We start from the raw sequence: 20950 nt of genomic DNA, 5'->3' as shown, positions 1-20950 counted from the left end.
TTAACAAAAGTTGACGGAAGGGGTAGATTGGCACTAAATGTGAAGTTTGGTGGTGCATAGCTAAATTCTTTTTATTCGGTGGTAAATATGCACACCTCTAATAATCTAGGTGGCATTTGTGCAAATTTCCTAAGAAATATAGAATACTTCGTGCCAACACCCGATTTAATCTCATCATTCAAATAGGAGCCAAAGAAATTGGGAATACATCAAAACTACGCAAGATGATCATCAGCACGGTTCTGCTCCCTTTTCATGCATTCTTTAAATTACCCCTTTCTAGAATTTTCTTAGTTCATCCTTCCAATTCCAGGGAAGATTCTAGAATAAAAGAGTTTTGGGTTAAAAGAAAAAGATAAATGAAAAAGGTCTGGGCCAATCACCTCCTCTTCCAATTCAAAATCAGACCCGATAAAGACCATTTGGTATTGATTAGCCCAATAGCAAGCCTGCCATATCCCCATTCACCATAGTGCCAGCTCGACATCTGGTCTGCCCACGTGTCATGCATATATGTGCATACAATAATCATCTAAGATTAAATATATAATAAAAAAAGGTGATTTGAAGAGGGAGGAGGGTAAATCCCAACGGTCTGAAAGGACTCAAAGTTGGTATTGGACTTGGAGGAGGTTAGAGCCGTCCAGTTCTCTGCTTTTCCGCGGCGCCTTTCTCTGATTTTTCTCATAGCCACAGATAGAGAAAATAAATACTTCTCGAAAGGAAACCCTTTGTTTCTCTCCATTCTCTAGATTATTCCTCTTCTCGTTTCAAGCACAAACCAAATCCCAAACCAAACCAGTGTTGGTTTGTGTATGAAACTCTGCCAATTTTCCATTTTTATCGAAATTTCTAGGTACATTCTGGGTCTTGATCATAACCCATGTCGTGTTTCTGAGTGGAAATGTTTGCGATATCGTTCTTGACCTTTTCTTTTTTGTTATTGAATTCGGTGGAATTGTATTTTTTTTCATTATTGTTCTTTTGGGTTGCTTTGTAAAGGTAAGGAAAGTGTACAAAAGAAATTTGGAAATCCTAGTTGTGAATTTGTATTCCTGTTTTCTTTCTGGGTCAACTTTCTCAGCCTCCTTCACACTCAGTGCCATATTTGATCTTCTTCTATTTCTAAATTGTAATCTTTTTTTGATTGAAACAGAATACATATGAATGCCCCAATTGATTGATTGGTATAGTTGTATGAAATATTTGTGATTGCCTTCTGGTATTTGTGTTTCGGTAATCTTTCGGAATTTGTTCTCATTGTTGAACCTTGTCTGTGGTTGTAGGTACCATTTTTTTTAGTCTACACAGGGTTTCTACCAATTCCTTTGATTTAGTGACTTTGGAGTCAAAACTAAACACTTGACAACTTTGGTTTCTTGTCAAAATGTTTGGGTTTAAGAAATCACCAGCAAAGATTGCTAAGCAAAACTCTGTAGACCCGGGATTTCAAGCTCCTGTTGATTCAGAAACTGATAAGGACACTCATAAGCCTGCGAGACGAACTTCTTCCGAACCGATGCTTATAACCCCGGATTTTAGTAAAGAAAAGCCTGGTAAAAGAGGGTCTTCGCCTGCTTCCTACAAGAATGATTTTCTTGATTCAGGGGGGATAGAGAACCAGAGTGTGCAAGAGTTGGAGAAATATGCTGTGTACAAGGCTGAGGAGACTACACAGAGTGTCAACAACTGCCTCAGGATTGCTGAGAACATCAGAGAGGATGCTACAAAGACCCTTGACATGTTGCATGCGCAGGGTGAGCAAATTACAAGGACCCACATGGCGGCTGTGGATATGGATAAGGATTTGAGTCGGGTAAGCTCAGTGTTGTCAGGATTTTGATTTATGAACTCTCTGGTTTTGTTATGTACTTAATTTTTCTTACGATACAAGAAAGTTTGAAACTATGAAACAAGAAGAGGCAGCATTTGTGAAATCCTTGTGGGGATGTATGTGATTTTTGAGCAGCATTTCTTTACCATTTTACCTAATGATGCATTTTCAAAACAGGGTGAGAAGCTTTTAAATAATCTCGGGGGTATGTTCGCAATGCCTTGGAAGGCAAAGAAGGGGAAGGATATTTCTGGGCCTGATTTTTCAGCAGGTGTGCTTTTGTTATAATAATCTACTTGCTCTGTATACTCAAAGCATCGCGAAACTTATTGTAAAATGTAATTCTGTTTTGATCTGGTGATCATGTTCAGCTTCTGCACCCAAAAAGAGTGACCCCCATCAGAGGGAAAAGTTGGGTTTAGCTCCTATACCCAAAGGTCGGCCGGCTCCTGCGACATCTCCTCCTGATGGATCAGGTGCCTTGCAGCAAGTTGAGGTAAGAGTCTTTGTGATTATGGTGATCAAGAATATGACTACATGTTCTCCAGATTTACTTATATGGGATTGGTTGTCAATACCAGTATGAGAAGGCAAAGCAAGATGATGCTCTTTCAGACCTGAGTAATATTTTGGGTGATTTGAAGGGTATGGCTGTGGACATGGGAAGTGAACTTGACAGGTCAATATCAATCTTCTACTCTCTGCACATTCTTCATGATTGCATCTATATCTCTATATTGTTGTTAAGTAATATATGGAAACTGCAGGCAAAACAAAACTATCGATCATCTCTCTGACGACGTGGATGAGCTTAACTCTCGAATGAAAGGTGCCAACCAACGTACACGCCGTCTGCTTGGGAAGTGAAGGTCTAGAGCCTTAGAATTCCAGGCTACATAAAATTTTCCACATAACTTTAGTTTTCCCTCTTGATTGTATATATTATTGGCTTTCCCCCATTTGGGATACACGCATGCAATAAAATGAGCCTTTTTGTTCAATTTTATTTTTTTCCCCTTGCAGTTACCTTGTTGCACATTGTTTCCCCATTTCACTATCTTACCTGCAGAAATTTTAAGTATATCATGAAGGCACTATATACATTGGTAAAGAAAGAGAGGAACCTACATATTAATTTGCATATAGCTCTAAATCACAAAACAAGTGTGAAGAAATCTGAATATTTACAACAGGCGTGTTAAAGGCTTACCAATGCAATCTGGATTCTGGAGCTCACATATCCTCACTCTTCACAGGGGTCCAGTTATTTCCAGTGCCATCCTTTTTCCTGGCATATGAAATGTAACCCCCAACATAACCTACAAAAATCCCAAGCACCACCAGACTTGCTCCCTTCACAAACCAAGAGAATGTAGACTCCCCACTGCCCCCAATAACTCCAGGCTCACCAGCACCACCACTACTGCTATCAACAGCTTTGATACCAGCTCCATTAACGCCAACAACTTGTCCGGACGCCAGAATCTCCAGTGTATCGTGCACTTTTCCGTCATGGTTGCCAACATAAGAAAGTGTAAGCTTCTGCTTTGTAGCAACCAACCTAGTGTACCCAAATTCACCACCGCGGTACAAAGACCGCTCAGGCTGTGGGTAGACCGGGTCAGTTAGATGATCCGGTCTAGGCTCCCATATGGGCTGCCAGTCTTGTCCTGCCATCCCAATCACAACATGAACAGGCCCCACACTCCCGCAAATATAGTTATTCAACTGACAAAACCTCTCATATCTGTGTACATGTCCCCATAACGCCAGAGTCACGTTGTTCTTCACAAACAAAGGTTCCAAGTGCTCCAGCATTTTCTCCCTCAAAGGAGCATCGCCTCTCTCATTGCTGGTTGTGTACATTGGCCTATGTCCCTGCACCACAACAAAAGGTGTCTTCCTCCTATCCACCGCCTCCAAATCACGCTTAATAAATTTAAGTTGCTTGCTTCCTTGAACAAAATTGGTCTCAGTAGATATGTACACAAAATGGACAGAGCCAACATCGAACGAATAGTAAAGATTTCGAGTAGCCGGAGCACCAGTTCCGGTTGGTTCCGATGAGTTTCCGGGCATGTTGAACTTAAGACTATACGGCACCCCACATTCACCACCTCCATCTTTCCCATACATGCTTGCCCACTCTGGTTTCCATGGCTGCAAGGGCCAGTCATACTCGTGATTGCCAATGCAAACATGGTAAGGCAACTTGGACGCAAGAGGTTCAATTTGACTGAAAAATTGATCCCACAACCAAGAGTAGCCTCTTGCATAGCTTATGTCTCCGATATGGGACACAAAAGCCGGCTTGTCGCCGAGAGCTTCAATGTCCCGGAGGATCCATTTTACTGTGGATATGCTCTCGTCTTGGGTCCGATAAAACGTCGCATAAGGCGTTGCAGTGCCCATGTCGCCGAACATGAACGCCGTCGTTTCGTCCGAATCCCCGTTTCGTGACACGAAGCTGTGCGTTTTGCTCCAACCTCCATTGTCACTCCCAACCTGAAAACATTAACATAACATACATAATCAGAATTTTCAAAAATTCGTTGTCAATTTGTTTAACAATTTAATTTAATTTTTGTACCTTGTAAAAATATCTGATGCCTTTTTTCAACCGGGTCATGACCGCACCGTGAATGAACCCGGGGTCTCTCCACCCGATGCTAGCGTTGGCGGGAGAATCGCACATGTGCTCCCTCTCGTACCTCTCCACATGCGCCACTGCCACGTCATCAAGCGAGTCGTCGCTCGGACCGTATCGAACCGTCCTCTCCCGGGCGTCTGACGTCACGAACATGACCCGCATCTCGTCGTCTGCGTCGGTGTAGGACAGGTGCATCTGATCCGGGCCCCGCCCCGATTGGAAGGTGAGCTCATCGTCCGACGTGGCGAGCAGGTGGGCGGTTCCCGGGAGAGGGTTGTGGTCTTGGTCGAGGTGGTTCTGGTCGACCTCGTCTTCGGTCCAGCGGAAGATCCGGAAGGAGTAGTTGGATCGGAGGTTGACTAAGGGGAGGGAAATGGAGCCCGAGCCGGATTTCCAGGTGGGGCTGGAGGAGAGGAACTTGTAGCCGATGAAGTTGTTGTGGTGGGAGGAAGGGGGTGAGTAGATGCCGAGCCAGTCGAGCTTGGAAGGTGAGTCGACGCCGGACCATTGGATGAGGACTGAGTCGCCGGATTTGGATAGAGTGGTTTTGGATAGAGAGACTGAAACATTTTGATGGGTTGGCGTGAAGAAGGCAAAGAGAAGAAGGAGGAGGAAGATGAAGGGCGTTTGAGAAATGGTCATTGTGGCGGATGAGATGACTCTGTGATTGATGAGCTATGGAATTGAATGGTATTTATGAAAATATATATTTATTCTTAGGCATATTCTTGTTTTATTTATTCCGAGATATTTTGCTTGTAAGAACCAAAGAAAGTCAAATTTCTTTCACCATATTTGATAAGGATTTGTGAAGAAAAAGGGCTGGGCCACTTTTGTGTGTTTCCAACCTTGTCAAGGAAATGCGGGAGGATAAAACCCAATCAGAAGTCTTTGAACACGAGCCATATCCCAAACCCATCTCAGTGTCATAAAAGTCCAGTCCAATTGGTCGCATTGTAGTTCTTTTGTCCATTGTTGGTTTGAATTTTCCTTCTTCTTGTTTTGTTTTAAATAACATGATTGGATTGGACAGGATATATAGGATCATAGGAAGAAGGAGACTATATAATTAAGCGGGTATGTATATTTACGTGAGTCATGTGATTTCCGACTCTATACATTTCATATGACGAATATAACCCCTAGAGGATTATGGAATAGAGAAGAAAACAGGTAGTCAAGCCAAGCCAAGCCAAACGTGAATCCGGTTTCTGGGCAATTTATAGTGTTTCATGTGTCTCTTGCGCCTTTGCATTAAAACTCTTTTATACTCTTCTTCATTCATTCCATCATCAACCCTTTACCTCTCTTACTTACTCTCTCTCTCTCTCTCTCCCCCTATCTTTCACAATCTCCATAGAAAGAAAAACCCAACAAAAAATTCAAAATGAAGAGCTCTCTCTCTTCTTGTTCAACCTCTACTTTCGGCCTCCGGCGGCTTTCGGTCTTGGCCTTGGTGGTGGTCTTCCTCTCGCTTCTTCTCACATCTGCCGCCACACCCGCGATCTCTAGCCCAACCAATATTGTACCAAGAAACCCTAGCACTAACCAAGAAGACAAGTTACTACACTACAAGGTCCAGGAGGCAAACCACCATCCTCTTCATCCTCAGCCGTGCCATCATCAGAGCTCAGTTTCGGAATCATCGAGTGCCCAATTACGTTCTTTGTGTCTTCAACTCCACCAACACAAAATCTTCCACGCCTACCAATCCATCCCACCACCACCGCCGCCACCCGTCGCTCTAGATCACCACGATGAGATTGACCCAAGATACGGCGTCGAGAAGAGACTCGTCCCCTCCGGCCCCAACCCTCTTCACAATTAAAAAATAAAGTCTCCGTCCCCATTATTTATACTTCTTTAGCATTTCTTGGTCTATCTTTCATTTCTTGAACACCCAAGAAGAGATCAGAAGACGAAGGAGAGGTTGAAGATCGAAGGAGCTAGGCTACTTGTTTAATCAGTATTACTTTTCTTTACTACTTGTTGTGTGTTAAGCTACCTATTTCCATGCTTGTTTTTGAACTCTCGGGCCATCGCTACCTTTTGCTTAGAGATTAGAGAAGGGCAGACAAATTTTTGTGGAAGCGGCAAAAACAAGCATGGAAATGGTCCAGAGTCCAGAGGTGGAGAAGATTACAGAAGAATTCAAAAGAAGTCCATGAGTACCATAATGTCAATTCAATCAGGAGGGGCAACGGGTAACCCTTTCTTTTTCAAGGTCAAAATGGACTTTTTCCCCGTGTAATACTAGCTAATATGTGGGTCCGCATTTAATATTTTCGTGTATAGTCAGGTAGGAACAGTTGAAGCGAAGCCTTGGGATATCATCTGAGTATATGAATGAAATTTTATTTATTTCTAGTTTGGTTTGTTCTTCTTTTGTCCCTTTTTAAGTCATTCATGCATGACATGAATGTTCCCAAAAAATATACATCATCTTTCAACTTAATTTGCCAACTGCAGTTTGTGAGGTGAATCCCGTGACACAACCTTGGTGGTGGTGGTGGGGAAACTTGAAATCGGGATTTTGAAAGATATGTACCGTTAGATTAAGAGTTAGTAATTTTTTTTTAATTAATAAAAACTGTTTTACTATGTTGGCAAGACAAGTTTGCTGGTTGGTTTGTGTCGATGACTATATGTTGGTACGTACATATGTATTCGTAATTGTATTCCCAACCAGCAATATTGTATAATAAGGTATTGTATCATTTTCAAAATATTATCAATCGCAATTAAGTCATAAATACTGTTTGGGATAAACATTATGGATCACATCTATCATAATGATGCACTTAGGGAATTTAGTGGGAAAGTATGACTTAAGTATACAACATGTAGGTCATGCCATTCATAAATTCAACATTCTCATCAATTTTTTCATTTAGGACAGGGAAGAGAGCACCAACGCAGTAAGAAGTTATCTTCCTCTCGAATCTTATTCTTATCGTATTTACACTTTCTTGATAATGAACAAAGATTTTTTTTTTTTTATATAGCCAAACATGTGTTTTTATTATTGAGAATTCATGTCGAAGAATTAAAGCGTTACTTAATAGTTAAAAAAATATTCAACAGCTCTATCTACTGTCAATTATTTTGAGTTGAATACTCACATTTTGTTAATATAGACGTGTAGTGGAGGAAAAGTGCAATTGAAATTTGAGTTAGAAAATCTTACATTTTTCTAATGAAGATTGTCACGAAGTTTTTCTTCTTATTTTTTATTGGTCACCAAATTCACAAAACGCAGCGTACTGTGAACCGCGGGTAACTAAACGGGAAGCCGAAATGAGACGAAAGGAGGCCCCCACCAATCAGAACCAAGGAAAATAAAATAAAACAAAAACGAAGGAATTAAAAAAAAAAATCCGGTCACCGACGGACGAAAGCAGAGAGAGTTCCCTTTCCGCGTTTGGCCAAACACCGAAGACTAAAGAAAAGATCGAAGGAGAAAACACTGTTCTTCAACTATTCAGAAATCAAAAATGAGTTTTGAGTGTTGAGTTTGAGATCTATTCAACTAATAAATAAATGTTACCCACTCAATCTAGTTGAAAGTCTGCGTCAACTGTGTGAGAGATCAGAGAGATCTAGCTAGGATCTTCAATCCTTTTGGAGGTTTTGGCTTCCCAATAACGAAAATGGCGCTTCGTTTTTCGTTAGCAGCATTTTCTCTGATCCTCCTTCTCTCCTATCCTCTGCTTCTCAACGCCAAAACCCTCAAACGTGACAGTAAGTTCTCAGCTCCTTCATTCACTTCACTTGTATTTTCACTCTCTCTCTCTCTGCCTTTGGCTTGGAAATATGGAATTTTTGTGGTGATTTTGGGCAGTGAAAGCATTGAACGAGATCAAGGCTTCGCTCGGCTGGAGAGTCGTGTACGCTTGGGTCGGAGACGATCCGTGCGGAGACGGCGACCTTCCGCCGTGGTCCGGCGTCACTTGCTCCACTCAAGGCGATTATCGAGTCGTCACTGAGTTGTAAGCCATTTTCTTTTGCCTTCTATCCGATTCGATGCGATTGCCCAGAGTTTTCAGTTTTGAAGAAAAAATGTATTTATGTTGTTTTTGTTTTGCTAATTTGCAGGGAGGTTTATGCAGTCTCAATTGTTGGGCCTTTTCCTACTGCTGTCACCAATCTCTTGGATCTCACTAGGCTGTAAGAACACCTCTTTAAATCTGCTGCTCTTTAATCCTCTTTAATTTGCAATTTGCTCACAATTAATACAAATTTATGTTGTTTCAGTGCTCATTTACGCGTTGACGTTTATAAACCTCAAATTTATAAGCTACATCTTCATAATTAATAACCCCTCAGTTGTTTTTCAGTTTTGTCAAATCTCGAACTTCATATTTGTTTTCAAGAATCTGATGTATCCTGTATGTGACTGTGTTCGTTCGTGTCACAGGGATCTCCATAACAACAAGCTGACGGGCCCTATTCCCCCCCAAATTGGACGTTTGAAGCGTCTTAAAATGCTGTACAGCCTTTCTACTCCTTTTTTATTTTAGATCAGTTTGTTTTCTGTTCAACTTATGGGCATAGTATTCGGTTTATGTGATAACATGCTTTTATATGCTAGCAGGTTGACAGTTAGAGATAGATTTGCCATCTTCTTCTTAATTCTAATAGAAGCTTTTGATTTTTTTTTTTTTAAATTCTCAGTAATTTGAGATGGAATAAGTTACAAGATGTCATTCCTCCTGAAATTGGTGAACTGAAGAGTTTAACCCATTTGTGAGTGAACTCAGATTCTATCTTTCACAATGATTTGCATCTTTCTTATCTGTGACTATTTCACCATGATTTATTTACTTATTCACTATTTTTATGAACTAATAATTCTGTAGGCATCTAAGCTTTAATAGTTTCAAAGGGGAAATTCCAAAGGAGCTTGCTAATCTTCCAGAGCTTCGCTATCTCTATCTGCAAGAAAATCGTCTTGTTGGGCGGATTCCTGCAGAACTAGGAACTTTGCAAAATCTTCGGCACTTGTATGTTTACATAGTTCTTCGCATATTCTTAATGATAACGCATCTGTATCTGGTTACTGATGTGTGTCATTGTGATGCCATTTGTTCATAGGGACGTTGGTAATAATCATTTGGTGGGTACCATTAGGGAACTCATACGTATCGAGGGCTGCTTTCCAGCTTTACGTAACCTGTAAGTTAATCCAAGCTGATGAATACGTAATTACTTACACCTCTAGTATAAATGATATGATAAATTAAGTTGTTCTTTTTGCAACTGGGTTGTGTAGTTACCTAAACAACAACTATCTTACGGGAGGAATTCCAGCACAGCTTGCAAACTTGACCAAGTTGGAAATCTTGTATGTTTCTCTCTCTCTCTCTCTCTCTCTCTCTCTCTCTCTCTCTCCCCCCATCTGTGTATGTGTTATAATTACATTTTGACCTGAGATAAAGTTTGTTGGGTTAATTCTTTTGTTGGCTACAGGTACCTATCTTACAACAAGATGTCTGGGATAGTTCCATTAGGACTTTCCCATATTCCGAGATTGACTTACTTGTGAGTTTCTTTTTATGAAATTTCTGTTCTTTTTATTTGTGCTTGAATAGTTGGTGTTTAGGGGTACTTTCATCAAGGGTTTTGCCTCCTTTTTAATGCCAGTATTCAACTTGAATCTAGGCTCTTGCAATACCCCTGAACTACATATCTTTATTACACTATTATAAAAAATAATAATGGAAAAAGCACCATTATAGCAAATCTTGGGCTAACTGAACAACCTTGACAAAGGTTTACCTACTACTGCATTAGATTGAGGAAGTAGATTTGTAAGTTCATTCATTTCTGGTTGTGAATTAATTTTTTTTTTAGACATGCATTATCTTGTGCTCTCAACCAAGAATTTTCCTTTTTATTAATTCTGCTATCATCTTTTCGAGTTGTCTAATATCTACTATACCTTGCATGTGGGCAAATTATCTTGGCACGCTAGAAATTCTGACAGCATCCTGCATAATTTTAGTTTCTGCCCTCGCTTCTCATGGAAAATTGACTAGGGATTTTCAAGATTTTTGATTCCTTTAGCTACATTGACATGCATTTCTTGTTGGCTTTATTGGCTTTATTGGCTTCTATTAGAGACTAACACACTTACCATTCATTGGTGAAATTGATATATCAGGATTCATATATCAGTTTGTTATCTTGAAACACTTGTGCATATGAGTGTTTTTGTGTGCAAAATTATTTTCACCAACATGCTTATGGTTCATTTATCAATTTTAGGTATTTGGATCACAATCAATTTTCAGGGAGAATTCCCGATGCCTTCTATAAACACCCATTCTTGAAAGACATGTGAGTTTCTTTGCCTCTGGAACTTGGAAACTTTTAATTCCTGAAACTATGCAGCTGAATGTTTGATATCTCGGTTGTAGGTATATTGAAGGGAATGCATTCAGACCAGGTGTGAAACCGATAGGCATACACAAAGTTCTTGAGCTCACTGACACGGAATTTCTTGTTTAGTCAAGACATCAAGCAATTATTTATTTGTTACCAATTGTGTTTATGTACTGCCCAAACAAGGGTGCACGTAGTCTCAGAATGAAATGAAAAATCTGTGTCGATGAAGTTTTGATGTCATTAATGAGTTCCTATGTTGCTAACTGTCTGAGGAGTTGCTGAAATCGTAAATAGTAGTTTCAGAACTGATGGATGTCTTAGATCATGGTATACACCCAGTTCAACAGGGATACAATATCATGTGTTATCAGAGAAGCAAAATTTAACATTCCCTACCCATTCTTGGCGTTTCATTTTTATTCTCAGAGCTAATTTTGGTTTATATTAGGTCTCTGTATTATCAGCTGCATGAAATACAAGGTTAGGAATTGGGCGGCAATTAACCTTATTTAATTGAGTCATGTCTTGTCAGCTAGAAACAAATATGGATAACTGCCTAAAAAATCCAACTGTTTGCTTATGGTCCCCAAAACTAATTGTATTTCTTCCATTTGCCGGTGTGTTTTCTCCCCCACAATGAATTCATGAACTGCTCTATTAACCTCAACCGAACTACAACCTGGTGCTTTCTCAACTCCTCTGTTTCTCATCAAATGCCTCATTCTTCTGGCATCACCATGCTTGCCCCCGGCAGCATATAAATTTGAGAGCAAGACATAGACCCCACTGTGGCGTTCGAGCCGAAAGAGTTTCTCCGCAGCAACCTCAGCTAGTTGAGCTTGTCCCTGATTGCAACAAGCACTAAGAAACGCTCTCCAAGCCACTGCTTCTTCAGATGGTTTACTTGAACTGGGCATTCTTTGAATTATTTCCTTTGCTTCTTCAAAGAGACCGGCACGGCTTAGAAGGTCGACTATACATCCATAATGTTCGCTTTTCGGCTCAATGTTGTATATCCGACACATTTTATCAAACACCTTCATGCCTTCATGTGCCATGCCTGAATAACTACAAGCAGTAAACACGGCAATGAAGGTGATATCATCTGGCCTAACCCAAGCAGCCTCCATCTCTCTAAACAGCTCAAGTGCACCTTCTCCATCTCCATGCATTGCCATTCCTGAAATCATAGCATTCCAGCAAACTGTGTCTCTCTTTGGCATCTGATAAAACAGTCCTCTAGCCAAATCCAATTTCCCACATTTAGCATACATGTCAATAAGACCAGTGCTCAAACGAACACTCAGCGGCAACCGAAGCCGATTCAAATACGAGTGAATCCAAATCCCAGTATCCAAAGCTCCCAAATGAGCACATGCACATAGAACGCTGACAAAAATTGCCTCATCAGGCTCTATCTCCGTAAGCTGCATCAGCCGGAACATATAAAGACCTTCCTTGAAACAATTATTCTGCACATACCCAGAAATCATGGCGCCCCATATTCCTCTGTCTCTCACAGGAGCTTCATCAAAGAACAGTCTTGCTGTGTCGAGATCACCCGCCTTTGAATGGCCAGAAATCATGACCGTCCATGAAACAGCACTTAGGCTAGGAATTTCATCAAATATGTGTCTTGCAGCTTTCATATCATCAAATGCACAGTACATGACAATCAGAGAGTTACCCACAAAGATATCAGAAACAAAACCCAATTTCAAACTGCACCCATGAACCAATTCTCCAAGACAAGAGCTTTGCAGCCTAGCACAAGCTTTTGACACATAAGGGAGGGTATAATTATCTGGGTACATCCCATTTTGCAACATCTTGGTAAATACATTGATGGTTAGGATGAGATCATTTCTGAGCAATAAAGCTTTTAGCATGGTGTTGTAGATGCAAATGGTGGGTTGTGGGATGTGTTGGAAGAGTTTCCAAGCATGGGAGAGGCTTCCATGATTTGGGTCTGAGCAGAAGGCCAAGACCCTGCTTAAGGCAAAGCTGCTATTGCCAAGCCCACATGTGAATACTTGTGCATGAGCTTGCTGCAAGTGCTTCATGTTCTTGCACTTCTCTAACAGTTGCAGGCATCTACTGCTGCTGCTGCCGCCATATGATGACATTGGCGTCCACCTCTGAAACCATCTGTTCGATGGATTATGGTAATAAACGTGGGAGAGAATTGTGGGTGGGTGACGCGGTGCATCTTATTCTTTGTTGAGATGGTTTCACCGAGTTACATTTAAAATATGTTCGTGGTAAAAGCAATAACAAGATTGCTTTCATAGCTCAGTTGGTTAGAGCACCCGTTTAGTAAGCGGGAGGTCTTGAGTTCGACTCTCAATGAAAGCATTTTTGTATTTTTTAAACTTTTTAAAGCAACAGATATTCAAGCCAGACAAGACTCTCATCAAGATAGCAACAGCTCAGGTCCAGATCGTGACTCCATCAGCTAAAAATCCTTTTCTTTTTGCCAGAATCCAAAAATCCTTTTCAAGATAACCTTTTTTATTCTAACCCAAAAGTCCAATTAAAGATAAGAATGGATTGGACGAGGTGGTGTTTAGTAGAAAGCTTGAAACTCGACTCGACAAACACACTCAACAGTCAAAAACCAACCAATAATATGTTTCTTACTAATACAACACGAGTCAATCAGTATAACCCTTAACCATGATCAATTGAACTTCATATCAATAGATAAGCAACGAAATTATTATTTCAAATTGGATAAATAGATAACACCACGAAAGATTCAAAGATTTGGTTTTTATCAACATTTGGATACTATTTTCCTCCTAAGAAGATACTATTCATTCATGCGAATCACAGTTTGAAATATATGCAAAAATAATTCATGAAAAACACAAAAAGAAAAATTTCTGCACACATGTCACAATGCTATTGGCAGGAACTCTTGCTTACATGGTAATTTCCCTCAACATTTAAGTTTAACTGAATCAGTGGTATATACATAAACAAATACTAGAATTTGAAAGACAACCAAATTACAGAGATTTTGTCGTTATCAATATCTGACTTTTATCCCCAAACAAACTCTACTTTTCTATATAGATGTCATCTTTCTTTCACGGCTTTTTGTATGTGGAAAAAGATGGTCAGACTCAGAGCACTTATATGCTGTATCTTTGTATCTTGGTTTTCATTATCTTTAGCTGAATATGTTGAAGTCAGCGTTGGAGGGGTTACTTCAATAGCCAGCACAGATGATAATTTCATATGTGCAACTCTGGACTGGTGGCCAACTAACAAATGTGACTACAATCAGTGTCCATGGGGAAAGGCTGGCATCTTCAATTTGGTATGTGTGTTTTGTTTTGCTTTCTCTGCTTACTCTTTCATCTTCTTTATGAACAAATTGATGAGGAGCTGAACTTTCTTGATAATTTGGGCCAATTTTTGCAGGATTTGGATAACAAGATCTTGAACAATGCTATCAAGGGTAAGTTTCTGAATAAAAAGTACTATTCGTTTACGGTCACATCACAGGGGGACTAAATTTGTTGATATAATTTCAGCTTTCAATCCAATGAGAATCAGAGTTGGAGGCTCATTGCAAGATCAGGTGAATTATGGTGTTGGATATGGAATTAAATCATGTGAAGGTTTCAAAAAACAAGAGTCTGGTTTGTTCGGGTTCAGCGATGCTTGCCTTGACCAGAAAAGATGGGATGAGCTCAATGACTTCTTTAACAATACAAAGTAAGTATATATGCTGATCTTTTGTGTATACAAAGCTGTGCAGGAACTAGGAAGCTCCATGGTTGTTTGAACATTTGCTAGCAAACTCACACATTATTGATTGTTGTAGAGCTAAAATCACATTTGGGCTGAATGCCCTCCAAGGGAAGCAAGTGTCTCCCAAAGACAAAAGTCTCCGGATTGGTGACTGGAACCCGCAAAACTCTCGTGATCTCATGGAGTACACTATTGCAAAGGGATACCAGATTGATTCATATGAGCTTGGTAAATAAAATTATTTTTAATTTTGGCTTAGATATGTACTTATATATATAACTTGATTGTGTTACTCACTGAGTGCAAATGCTAACAGGAAATGAGCTAGCCGGGAGTGGGGTTGCTGCAAGGATAGAAAGTGATCAATATGCAAAAGACATCAAAAAACTCAAAGAAGTTGTGACAGAATTGTACCCAGATGCCTCTAAACGACCAAAGATTATAGGCCCAGCTAGTTTTTATGACAAAAAATGGTATGAAAACTTCCTGCAGGCTACAGGACCCGGTGTCGTAGACGCGGTAACTCATCACCTCTACAATCTTGGTGCAGGTGCATAATCATGCCCACTTCTGGACCAGGATGTGTGTCTGTGATTTGATTTATATTTGATGAAAATATTGTGATTGCAGGTGTTGATCCCACCCTTATCGACAGGGTTCAAAACCCATTTTTCCTTTCAGAGATAGCTCAGACATTTTATGATCTGTCAAATACAATCAAGGAGTTTGGGCCATGGTCAGAAGCTTGGGTTGGGGAAGCAGGTGGAGCTTATAACAGTGGTGGCAAAGATGTGTCACATACCTTTGCTAATGGCTTCTGGTCAGGACCTTTTCCCTAGCTTTAATAATTTAGAAAGACACACAAACAAAACAAATGTGGATCTAACTTTGATTGAAATAGGTACTTGGACCAACTTGGCATGACATCAACCTACAACCATAAGGTTTACTGCAGACAAGCCTTGATTGGAGGGAACTATGCTCTTCTTAATACCACAACATTCATCCCTAATCCGGACTATTATGGGTTAGAATCTCTGCCTTAAATTTTTCTTAACTTAAAATGATCAACTAACTTATCTTGACATGTTCATTGGATTTTCCTTTTTTTTTTTTTTTTTCCTTCTTTCTGCTTTTCCACCAGTGCTCTTTTGTGGCATCGACTAATGGGAAATAGGGTGCTCTCCACCTCGCACCTTGGCTCCCCTTATTTGCGTGCATATTCCCATTGCTCAAAGAATCAGGTAACTCAATGTTTCAGACCTCAGATTTCAATCAGCCTCTGCCTTTTTGATCCTTAAAAGGATCTTTAACATATCTGACATTCACAACATATTTTGTTTCAGAAGGGTATCACTCTAGTTTTGATCAACATGTCCAACACAACCACCTTCGACGTTGCTGTCCTCCCCGACTACAATTTGTATCTGGGGCCAATACGGGTGAGAAAGCATGGTCGTATAGTTGGACGAGAAAGAGAAGAGTATCATTTGACACCAGAAGGTGGCAACATTCAAAGCGATGTGGTGCTGCTCAATGGAAATCCTTTGAAGCTCACAAATTCATCAGACATTCCTAAAATGGAACCAAAACTTGTGGATCCTACCTCTGCCATCAGTGTTGCAGCTGATTCAATTGTCTTTGTATCTATTAAAGACTTCCATGCCCCTGCTTGCGCTTAGCATAAACTTTTTGTTATATAATTCATTAGCTACCTTTTTTTTTCGGTTCTTAGAATAAAATGTCTTTAGCTTTTGGTAGGGTTGTAATCTAAGTACTCTTTCGAAATAGAAGATTAGCATTGTTATCTGTGATGTTGTGATCACATATGCTTTGTTCTTTGGAAGTCAGAAAGCTAAGAATCAAAGGAAAGAAGGAATGCTTTTCTTCACTAGAAAGGCCTTTTTTAAGATCCAAACCAGGCATTACGTGCATGCAAAGTATACTTAAGTTTTCTTGCCGCCTTGGCCCTAACAACAGCCTATTAACTAGCTCTCCTTCCCTCTAAGCGTAACCTTCAAATAAACACCAACTTCTTATGGGTGCCAAATCATTACTTGGAAGAAGAAATTGGGGGGCCAGTTTCATCTGAAAGATGGAGTCTTTGCTTAAGCAAATAAGGTATTCCGACAGTAACTTCGAAAATTGTTGATTTGTTTTAAACATATAATTATGATTATTAGTCATAACCAGAGGAGATCATCCATTTAAATATGACTAATCACTATTGTTAGGGTGAGATTTTCTGGTGTAAGACAAGGGAAGACTGAACATGATCGTAGAATATCGCCACAGAAAGCTCAATCTTTCAAAGGTAATATTTGAACCCGTTTTCTCGGGAAAATATCACCCATTTTCAAGTCAAAGAATACAGATTTTCTGGTGTAGAAACAATTTTTCAGGATGATCAGATTGTGAACCCCTTAAGCTGTTTCTGCAGATAAAAGGAAACCCCATAATTGGTTCCAGAGACAGCTGTCGGGGAAAATGAGTCAAGACTATGATTCTAACAAGGCAATAGAGCATGCAACCGCAGTGGCAGCAGCTGCATATGCCATTAAGTCAATTGAAGACTCAGCCATCTCTGATCAGAAAAAGACCGGCAATGAGCCAAAAACCTCTTTGGTGAGGATCAAGAGCAAAAAGGAAGAAACAGCAATTTCGAAGCCGGAACCTGGAAGAGTTTCCAAACTATTCCCAGGTAAGATAATATGGTTAACATTCTTATGACAACTAAAACTGAGTTCCCAGTTTTTATTTGCAAACTGTAAGTTCATAACCAAGAAGATGGCCTGTATTAAGTGCAGGTTCAACTAAAAGTATTCCAGAACGAGAACATCCAGATGGTACTACCACAACTGGGAAGGTCCCCGGCGGAAAGGCTCCGTCAATAAAAAAAACTCCAACTTTTGCTGATAAGCAGATGAACAGCACTGACAGTATAAAACCCGAAACTGCAGCACCACAACCCCTTCGTTCCCCGTCAATTAAAAACACTCCAACTGTTGCTGATAAACAGTTGAACAAAGCTGACAATATAAAACCTGAGACTGCAGGCCCTTCAAATGAAACCATGAGGCAGAGTGCAACAGAACCTGGAACAAGAAAAACACAAGCAGATATTTGGGAGGAGAATAAGCTTACTATGCTTAAAGAAAGGTAGTTACTCAGCATTGGCGAACATTTTACGTGATCTACATTCTTCATTATATTATGTTTAGAAACTCGAGCATACCCAAAATGGTTACAGAAAATAATATGGTTTTCCTCCTAGAAATTCAAGATCATATGCTGTTCTTTCTCTTATTATATATTGAATTTGAATGAACTACAGATTCTTGAGAGCTTCCACCTTGGAATTTAAGATCATATTCTGTTCTTCCTCTAACATTCATGATTGTCAGGTATGAGAAACAAAACGCCACAATACTTTCCTGGGAGAGCAAGAAGAAGAAGAAAACCAGACGCCGACTCAGTACAAAAGAGGTTTTGTTTCATTTCTTTATCAAATGTAATACTTTGACCATATGGACTAATATCCAACTTAAACTTATTGAACCTGCAGAGTGAAGTAGAGAAAAAAAGAGTAAAAGCTCAACGAAAGTTCAACAGAGATATGGAACATATTAAACAGATTGCAGAGGGAGCAAGGGCACAGGCAGAGGAGCGGTACAGAAATGAAGTCTTGAAGGTAAAAGAAAAGGCAAATGCAATCAGAAAAACAGGGAAAGCTCCTACATCATGTTTCTGCTTCTAAGTCGACCAATTATAGATACTCCGCTACTTTCAAGATTGTAAATATTTCTTTCATATCCTGTATGAAACTCAGAGTGCAATCACAATAAGATGGCAGTTCCACCATGATTATTCATACCATACTAAAAGCACGTACAAATCAACTAATTAGATGGTACTAGACCACAAATGAAGTTAAGAGTAAAAGACAAGGCCTTTGTCAAGAAACCAATCAGACATCCCACGCTTGTGCTGTTGAATGTATAAGGTATCGCAGCATGCATCAAGCTGAAATTAGAAGGCAATAATACTGACTGTTCATTGTATAACGAATAAGGACGAGCCTTGGAGCCTAGCCTTCCCAAAGGTTTACACCAGTCAAATGACTTTCCCAAATCTATTCATTTATGTTGCGCAGATTTCATGAAACAGATTAGACATGAAAGTCAAATAGTTGTTTTCGGTCATTTTTGCCGGCCTTCAAGTAAGCGTACATGTAAAAATTCACTAACACAACTTCAAATACTCCCTCAAAAATCAGTTGAGCAATAGGAAATCAGCCACTTCCAATAAACAATGGTAGTTACATTAATGACAATCATTCAAACTCAGACGCCAGACCTTACAAATTACCCAAGAAACATGCCTCATATACTCTTGAAACTTCCACTGTCATGCATACCATGTAATCCGAGAGTGCTCTGGATGCCGAAGGCTCAAGTTAGCATAATGTGCTCTACTTTGATGAAAAAAAATTTGGATGACAACTGGAAGAGGATAGTTGGAGCCATAAGGTTCTAAAAAGGGTGACGAGCCAATAATGCCTGGTCATGAGGTTATCTCCCTCACCAACCTCTCCAAAATAGGGTATGCAAAGTACAACAAGAAAAAAGAGGGGATTGCGAAAACCACTGTGAGTAACAAGTAGAGAGCCAAAATAATAGCACAGCCAGGTATTGCAAAAAAGACAATCAAAAGAAACACTACGACTAATGGGAACTTGGATGTAAGGTGAATGAAACTTTCCAAAGACTTCTGCAGGGAGAAATGATGCCGCTCGACACGACTACCCCTATCATCGTGGTTATACCTCGACAGCGAAGGGCAACTAGAATGGGTCCTCCTCAGGTTACCGTTGCCAGTTTGATTTCCAATAGCTAAACTTGCTCTTGGAGAACCAATTTGTTGATTCTCCCCACTGAGTGCAGAACCAAACTTTACCCTTTCACCATTGAAGCTCTCAATCATCCAGAGAAGGAAGAAATTCTTGCGTGGAAACTTTAGATTCCCCTTATAAACCAGCCGCAAAGACAACAAGTGGCACCACGGGCAAGCAATGAAAAATGGGATCTTAAAATTTTGAGAGGAGAATTTAAAGAGAGCCCATTGAAGCCCCAAGACACAATTTCTACACAGGGTATGACCACACCATAAGACATGGGGCACATTCTCGACAATGTTAAAAGATTCCAGGCATATAGGGCATTCTAACCCCTCCTCTTGGCTTGAATTTGAGCAGACTTCATCGTCCGAGGAGTCCAAACAAACCCGGCTTGGCTCTGAGGAGCTTCTTTTAAGTCCAATGCTTGTGATGGCATTAGAAGCAAAACCCCACATCACACCAGACAAACAAGGGTGATACAAGAGAAGGGGTTAACTGCTAAAACTGTAGAAGGTGCAACACCAAATTGAATCTTCAAGAATTCTTCTAGTGTATCCTGTCAACAACAAGCTAGTTCATAGAGCGAAGTCTAGAATTTTAAAATAAAAAAATAAAAAAAACATAAAAGATATTTTTAAAAACAGCGTATAAATTGCAACAATTTCTTACATGAAATAATTTGCCATTATCTAATTCTAACATATTAAAACTTTTTTTTCCTTCACAATGCAGCATTATTAGGCCAAAATTATCCCACCAAAACCAAATAAAACGTCAAATTGAATTCTGATAGAGTAGAGAAACAAACATTTACGCAGACACGACATGATGAGCTAGGAAACCAACTACCCAACAAAGAACTGAGTGAAATATGACTTGGGAGTACAACGGAAATTAAGAAGTTTTATGAGGAAAAATTGCCGCAACATTTCAATTTGGCATAGATTTTATGAAAGTAAATTCAAAATGATGAAGAAATGAGGGGTGAAACCAAACGTTACCTAAATTGCTTCAGTCGATAATTGAAATTCCACGGGATTTGGAAAGAAGAGAGAGAGAGAGCCAAGATGAATGATCAGCTCGCTTCCTCTGTCTCTCCGATCGCCGTAGCGTGTTTGTATCATATAACTGAATCGCTGACAGGTAAAAAGAAAGAAACCAGAAACGATGTCGTGCGAATACCACGGTGTTAAAAAATTGCTGGGTGCCAGGTGGCGAAGCCCGTGTCACAAGGATTCTAGTTAGGTCTGGTTGGAAAATAAAAAGGGAGATTCCCTATTATACCCAATATGGGGGCCCAAATTATAAAAATACCCTATATAAAATGAACTTTAGAAACACACCCAATGCCCATTTACAATATAACAAAAAAGCTTTTAACTTCTTATAAATTACAAAACTACCATCAATTTCTTAAAAC

At 39.8% G+C, this 20950-nt stretch overlaps 7 protein-coding genes and 1 non-coding gene across 11 annotated transcripts; 5 read left to right on the top strand and 3 right to left on the bottom strand.

Annotated features, from left to right (window-relative positions):
* The first annotated feature begins 597 nt into the window (after positions 1 to 597).
* Positions 598 to 2840, top strand: LOC117633530 (putative SNAP25 homologous protein SNAP30). Of its 2 annotated transcripts, XM_034367180.1 has the most exons (6): positions 601 to 856; positions 1287 to 1816; positions 2012 to 2105; positions 2206 to 2330; positions 2416 to 2513; positions 2602 to 2840. In XM_034367180.1, the coding sequence occupies exons 2-6, from the start codon at positions 1388 to 1390 to the stop codon at positions 2699 to 2701; spliced, it is 846 nt and encodes a 281-aa protein (XP_034223071.1). In that variant the 5' UTR covers positions 601 to 856; positions 1287 to 1387; the 3' UTR covers positions 2702 to 2840. The 2 variants fall into 2 exon arrangements, with proteins under 2 accessions (XP_034223065.1, XP_034223071.1); XM_034367174.1 differs by having other exon boundaries at positions 598 to 856; positions 2416 to 2840.
* On the bottom strand, positions 2728 to 5227 carry LOC117633522 (probable inactive purple acid phosphatase 2). Its single transcript, XM_034367162.1, has 3 exons — positions 4425 to 5227; positions 3045 to 4339; positions 2728 to 2897 (listed from the first exon to the last, which is right to left on the bottom strand). The coding sequence occupies exons 1-2, from the start codon at positions 5124 to 5126 to the stop codon at positions 3068 to 3070; spliced, it is 1974 nt and encodes a 657-aa protein (XP_034223053.1). The 5' UTR covers positions 5127 to 5227; the 3' UTR covers positions 2728 to 2897; positions 3045 to 3067.
* A 2583-nt stretch (positions 5228 to 7810) lies between these two features.
* On the top strand, positions 7811 to 11264 carry LOC117613493 (probable leucine-rich repeat receptor-like protein kinase At1g35710). Its single transcript, XM_034342098.1, has 11 exons — positions 7811 to 8225; positions 8326 to 8473; positions 8580 to 8651; positions 8902 to 8973; positions 9159 to 9230; positions 9344 to 9487; positions 9579 to 9659; positions 9757 to 9828; positions 9954 to 10025; positions 10752 to 10823; positions 10904 to 11264. Exons 1-11 carry the CDS (start codon positions 8135 to 8137, stop codon positions 10992 to 10994), a joined length of 987 nt encoding a protein of 328 aa, XP_034197989.1. The 5' UTR covers positions 7811 to 8134; the 3' UTR covers positions 10995 to 11264.
* Positions 11265 to 11329: 65 nt separating this feature from the next.
* Positions 11330 to 13027, bottom strand: LOC117613483 (pentatricopeptide repeat-containing protein At5g66520-like). The gene has a single exon (XM_034342092.1). The coding sequence runs from the start codon at positions 12995 to 12997 to the stop codon at positions 11390 to 11392; it is 1608 nt and encodes a 535-aa protein (XP_034197983.1). The 5' UTR covers positions 12998 to 13027; the 3' UTR covers positions 11330 to 11389.
* Positions 13028 to 13152: 125 nt separating this feature from the next.
* Positions 13153 to 13226, top strand: TRNAT-AGU. Its single transcript has one exon. It is a non-coding gene; the product is annotated as a tRNA-Thr (tRNA).
* A 732-nt stretch (positions 13227 to 13958) lies between these two features.
* LOC117614286 (heparanase-like protein 2) lies at positions 13959 to 16445 on the top strand. Of its 2 annotated transcripts, none has more exons than XM_034343048.1 (9): positions 13959 to 14196; positions 14301 to 14337; positions 14414 to 14597; positions 14707 to 14861; positions 14950 to 15183; positions 15264 to 15453; positions 15535 to 15660; positions 15778 to 15877; positions 15983 to 16445. In XM_034343048.1, exons 1-9 carry the CDS (start codon positions 13978 to 13980, stop codon positions 16313 to 16315), a joined length of 1578 nt encoding a protein of 525 aa, XP_034198939.1. In that variant the 5' UTR covers positions 13959 to 13977; the 3' UTR covers positions 16316 to 16445. The 2 variants fall into 2 exon arrangements, with proteins under 2 accessions (XP_034198939.1, XP_034198938.1); XM_034343047.1 differs by having other exon boundaries at positions 15980 to 16445.
* Positions 16446 to 16656: 211 nt separating this feature from the next.
* On the top strand, positions 16657 to 18494 carry LOC117615366 (uncharacterized protein At3g61260-like). The gene is made up of 6 exons (XM_034344440.1): positions 16657 to 16754; positions 16868 to 16947; positions 17074 to 17334; positions 17441 to 17792; positions 18038 to 18119; positions 18199 to 18494. Exons 1-6 carry the CDS (start codon positions 16729 to 16731, stop codon positions 18388 to 18390), a joined length of 993 nt encoding a protein of 330 aa, XP_034200331.1. The 5' UTR covers positions 16657 to 16728; the 3' UTR covers positions 18391 to 18494.
* On the bottom strand, positions 17618 to 20750 carry LOC117615367. 2 transcript variants are annotated; one of them, XR_004584004.1, is made up of 3 exons: positions 20532 to 20750; positions 17986 to 20086; positions 17618 to 17728 (listed from the first exon to the last, which is right to left on the bottom strand). XR_004584004.1 is itself a non-coding variant. In XM_034344441.1 (2 exons), exon 2 carries the CDS (start codon positions 19983 to 19985, stop codon positions 19197 to 19199), a length of 789 nt encoding a protein of 262 aa, XP_034200332.1. In that variant the 5' UTR covers positions 19986 to 20086; positions 20532 to 20688; the 3' UTR covers positions 18470 to 19196. The 2 variants fall into 2 exon arrangements, 1 of the variants encoding a protein (XP_034200332.1); XM_034344441.1 differs by lacking the exon at positions 17618 to 17728 and having other exon boundaries at positions 18470 to 20086; positions 20532 to 20688.
* Between the last annotated feature and the right edge of the window lie 200 nt (positions 20751 to 20950).

The sequence above is a fragment of the Prunus dulcis genome, chromosome 1, assembly GCF_902201215.1.
Source record: "Prunus dulcis chromosome 1, ALMONDv2, whole genome shotgun sequence".
Classification (NCBI taxonomy): domain Eukaryota; kingdom Viridiplantae; phylum Streptophyta; class Magnoliopsida; order Rosales; family Rosaceae; genus Prunus; species Prunus dulcis.
The sequence above is the reverse complement of the archived record's forward strand: the minus strand, read 5'-3'. Positions and strand labels throughout refer to the sequence as shown.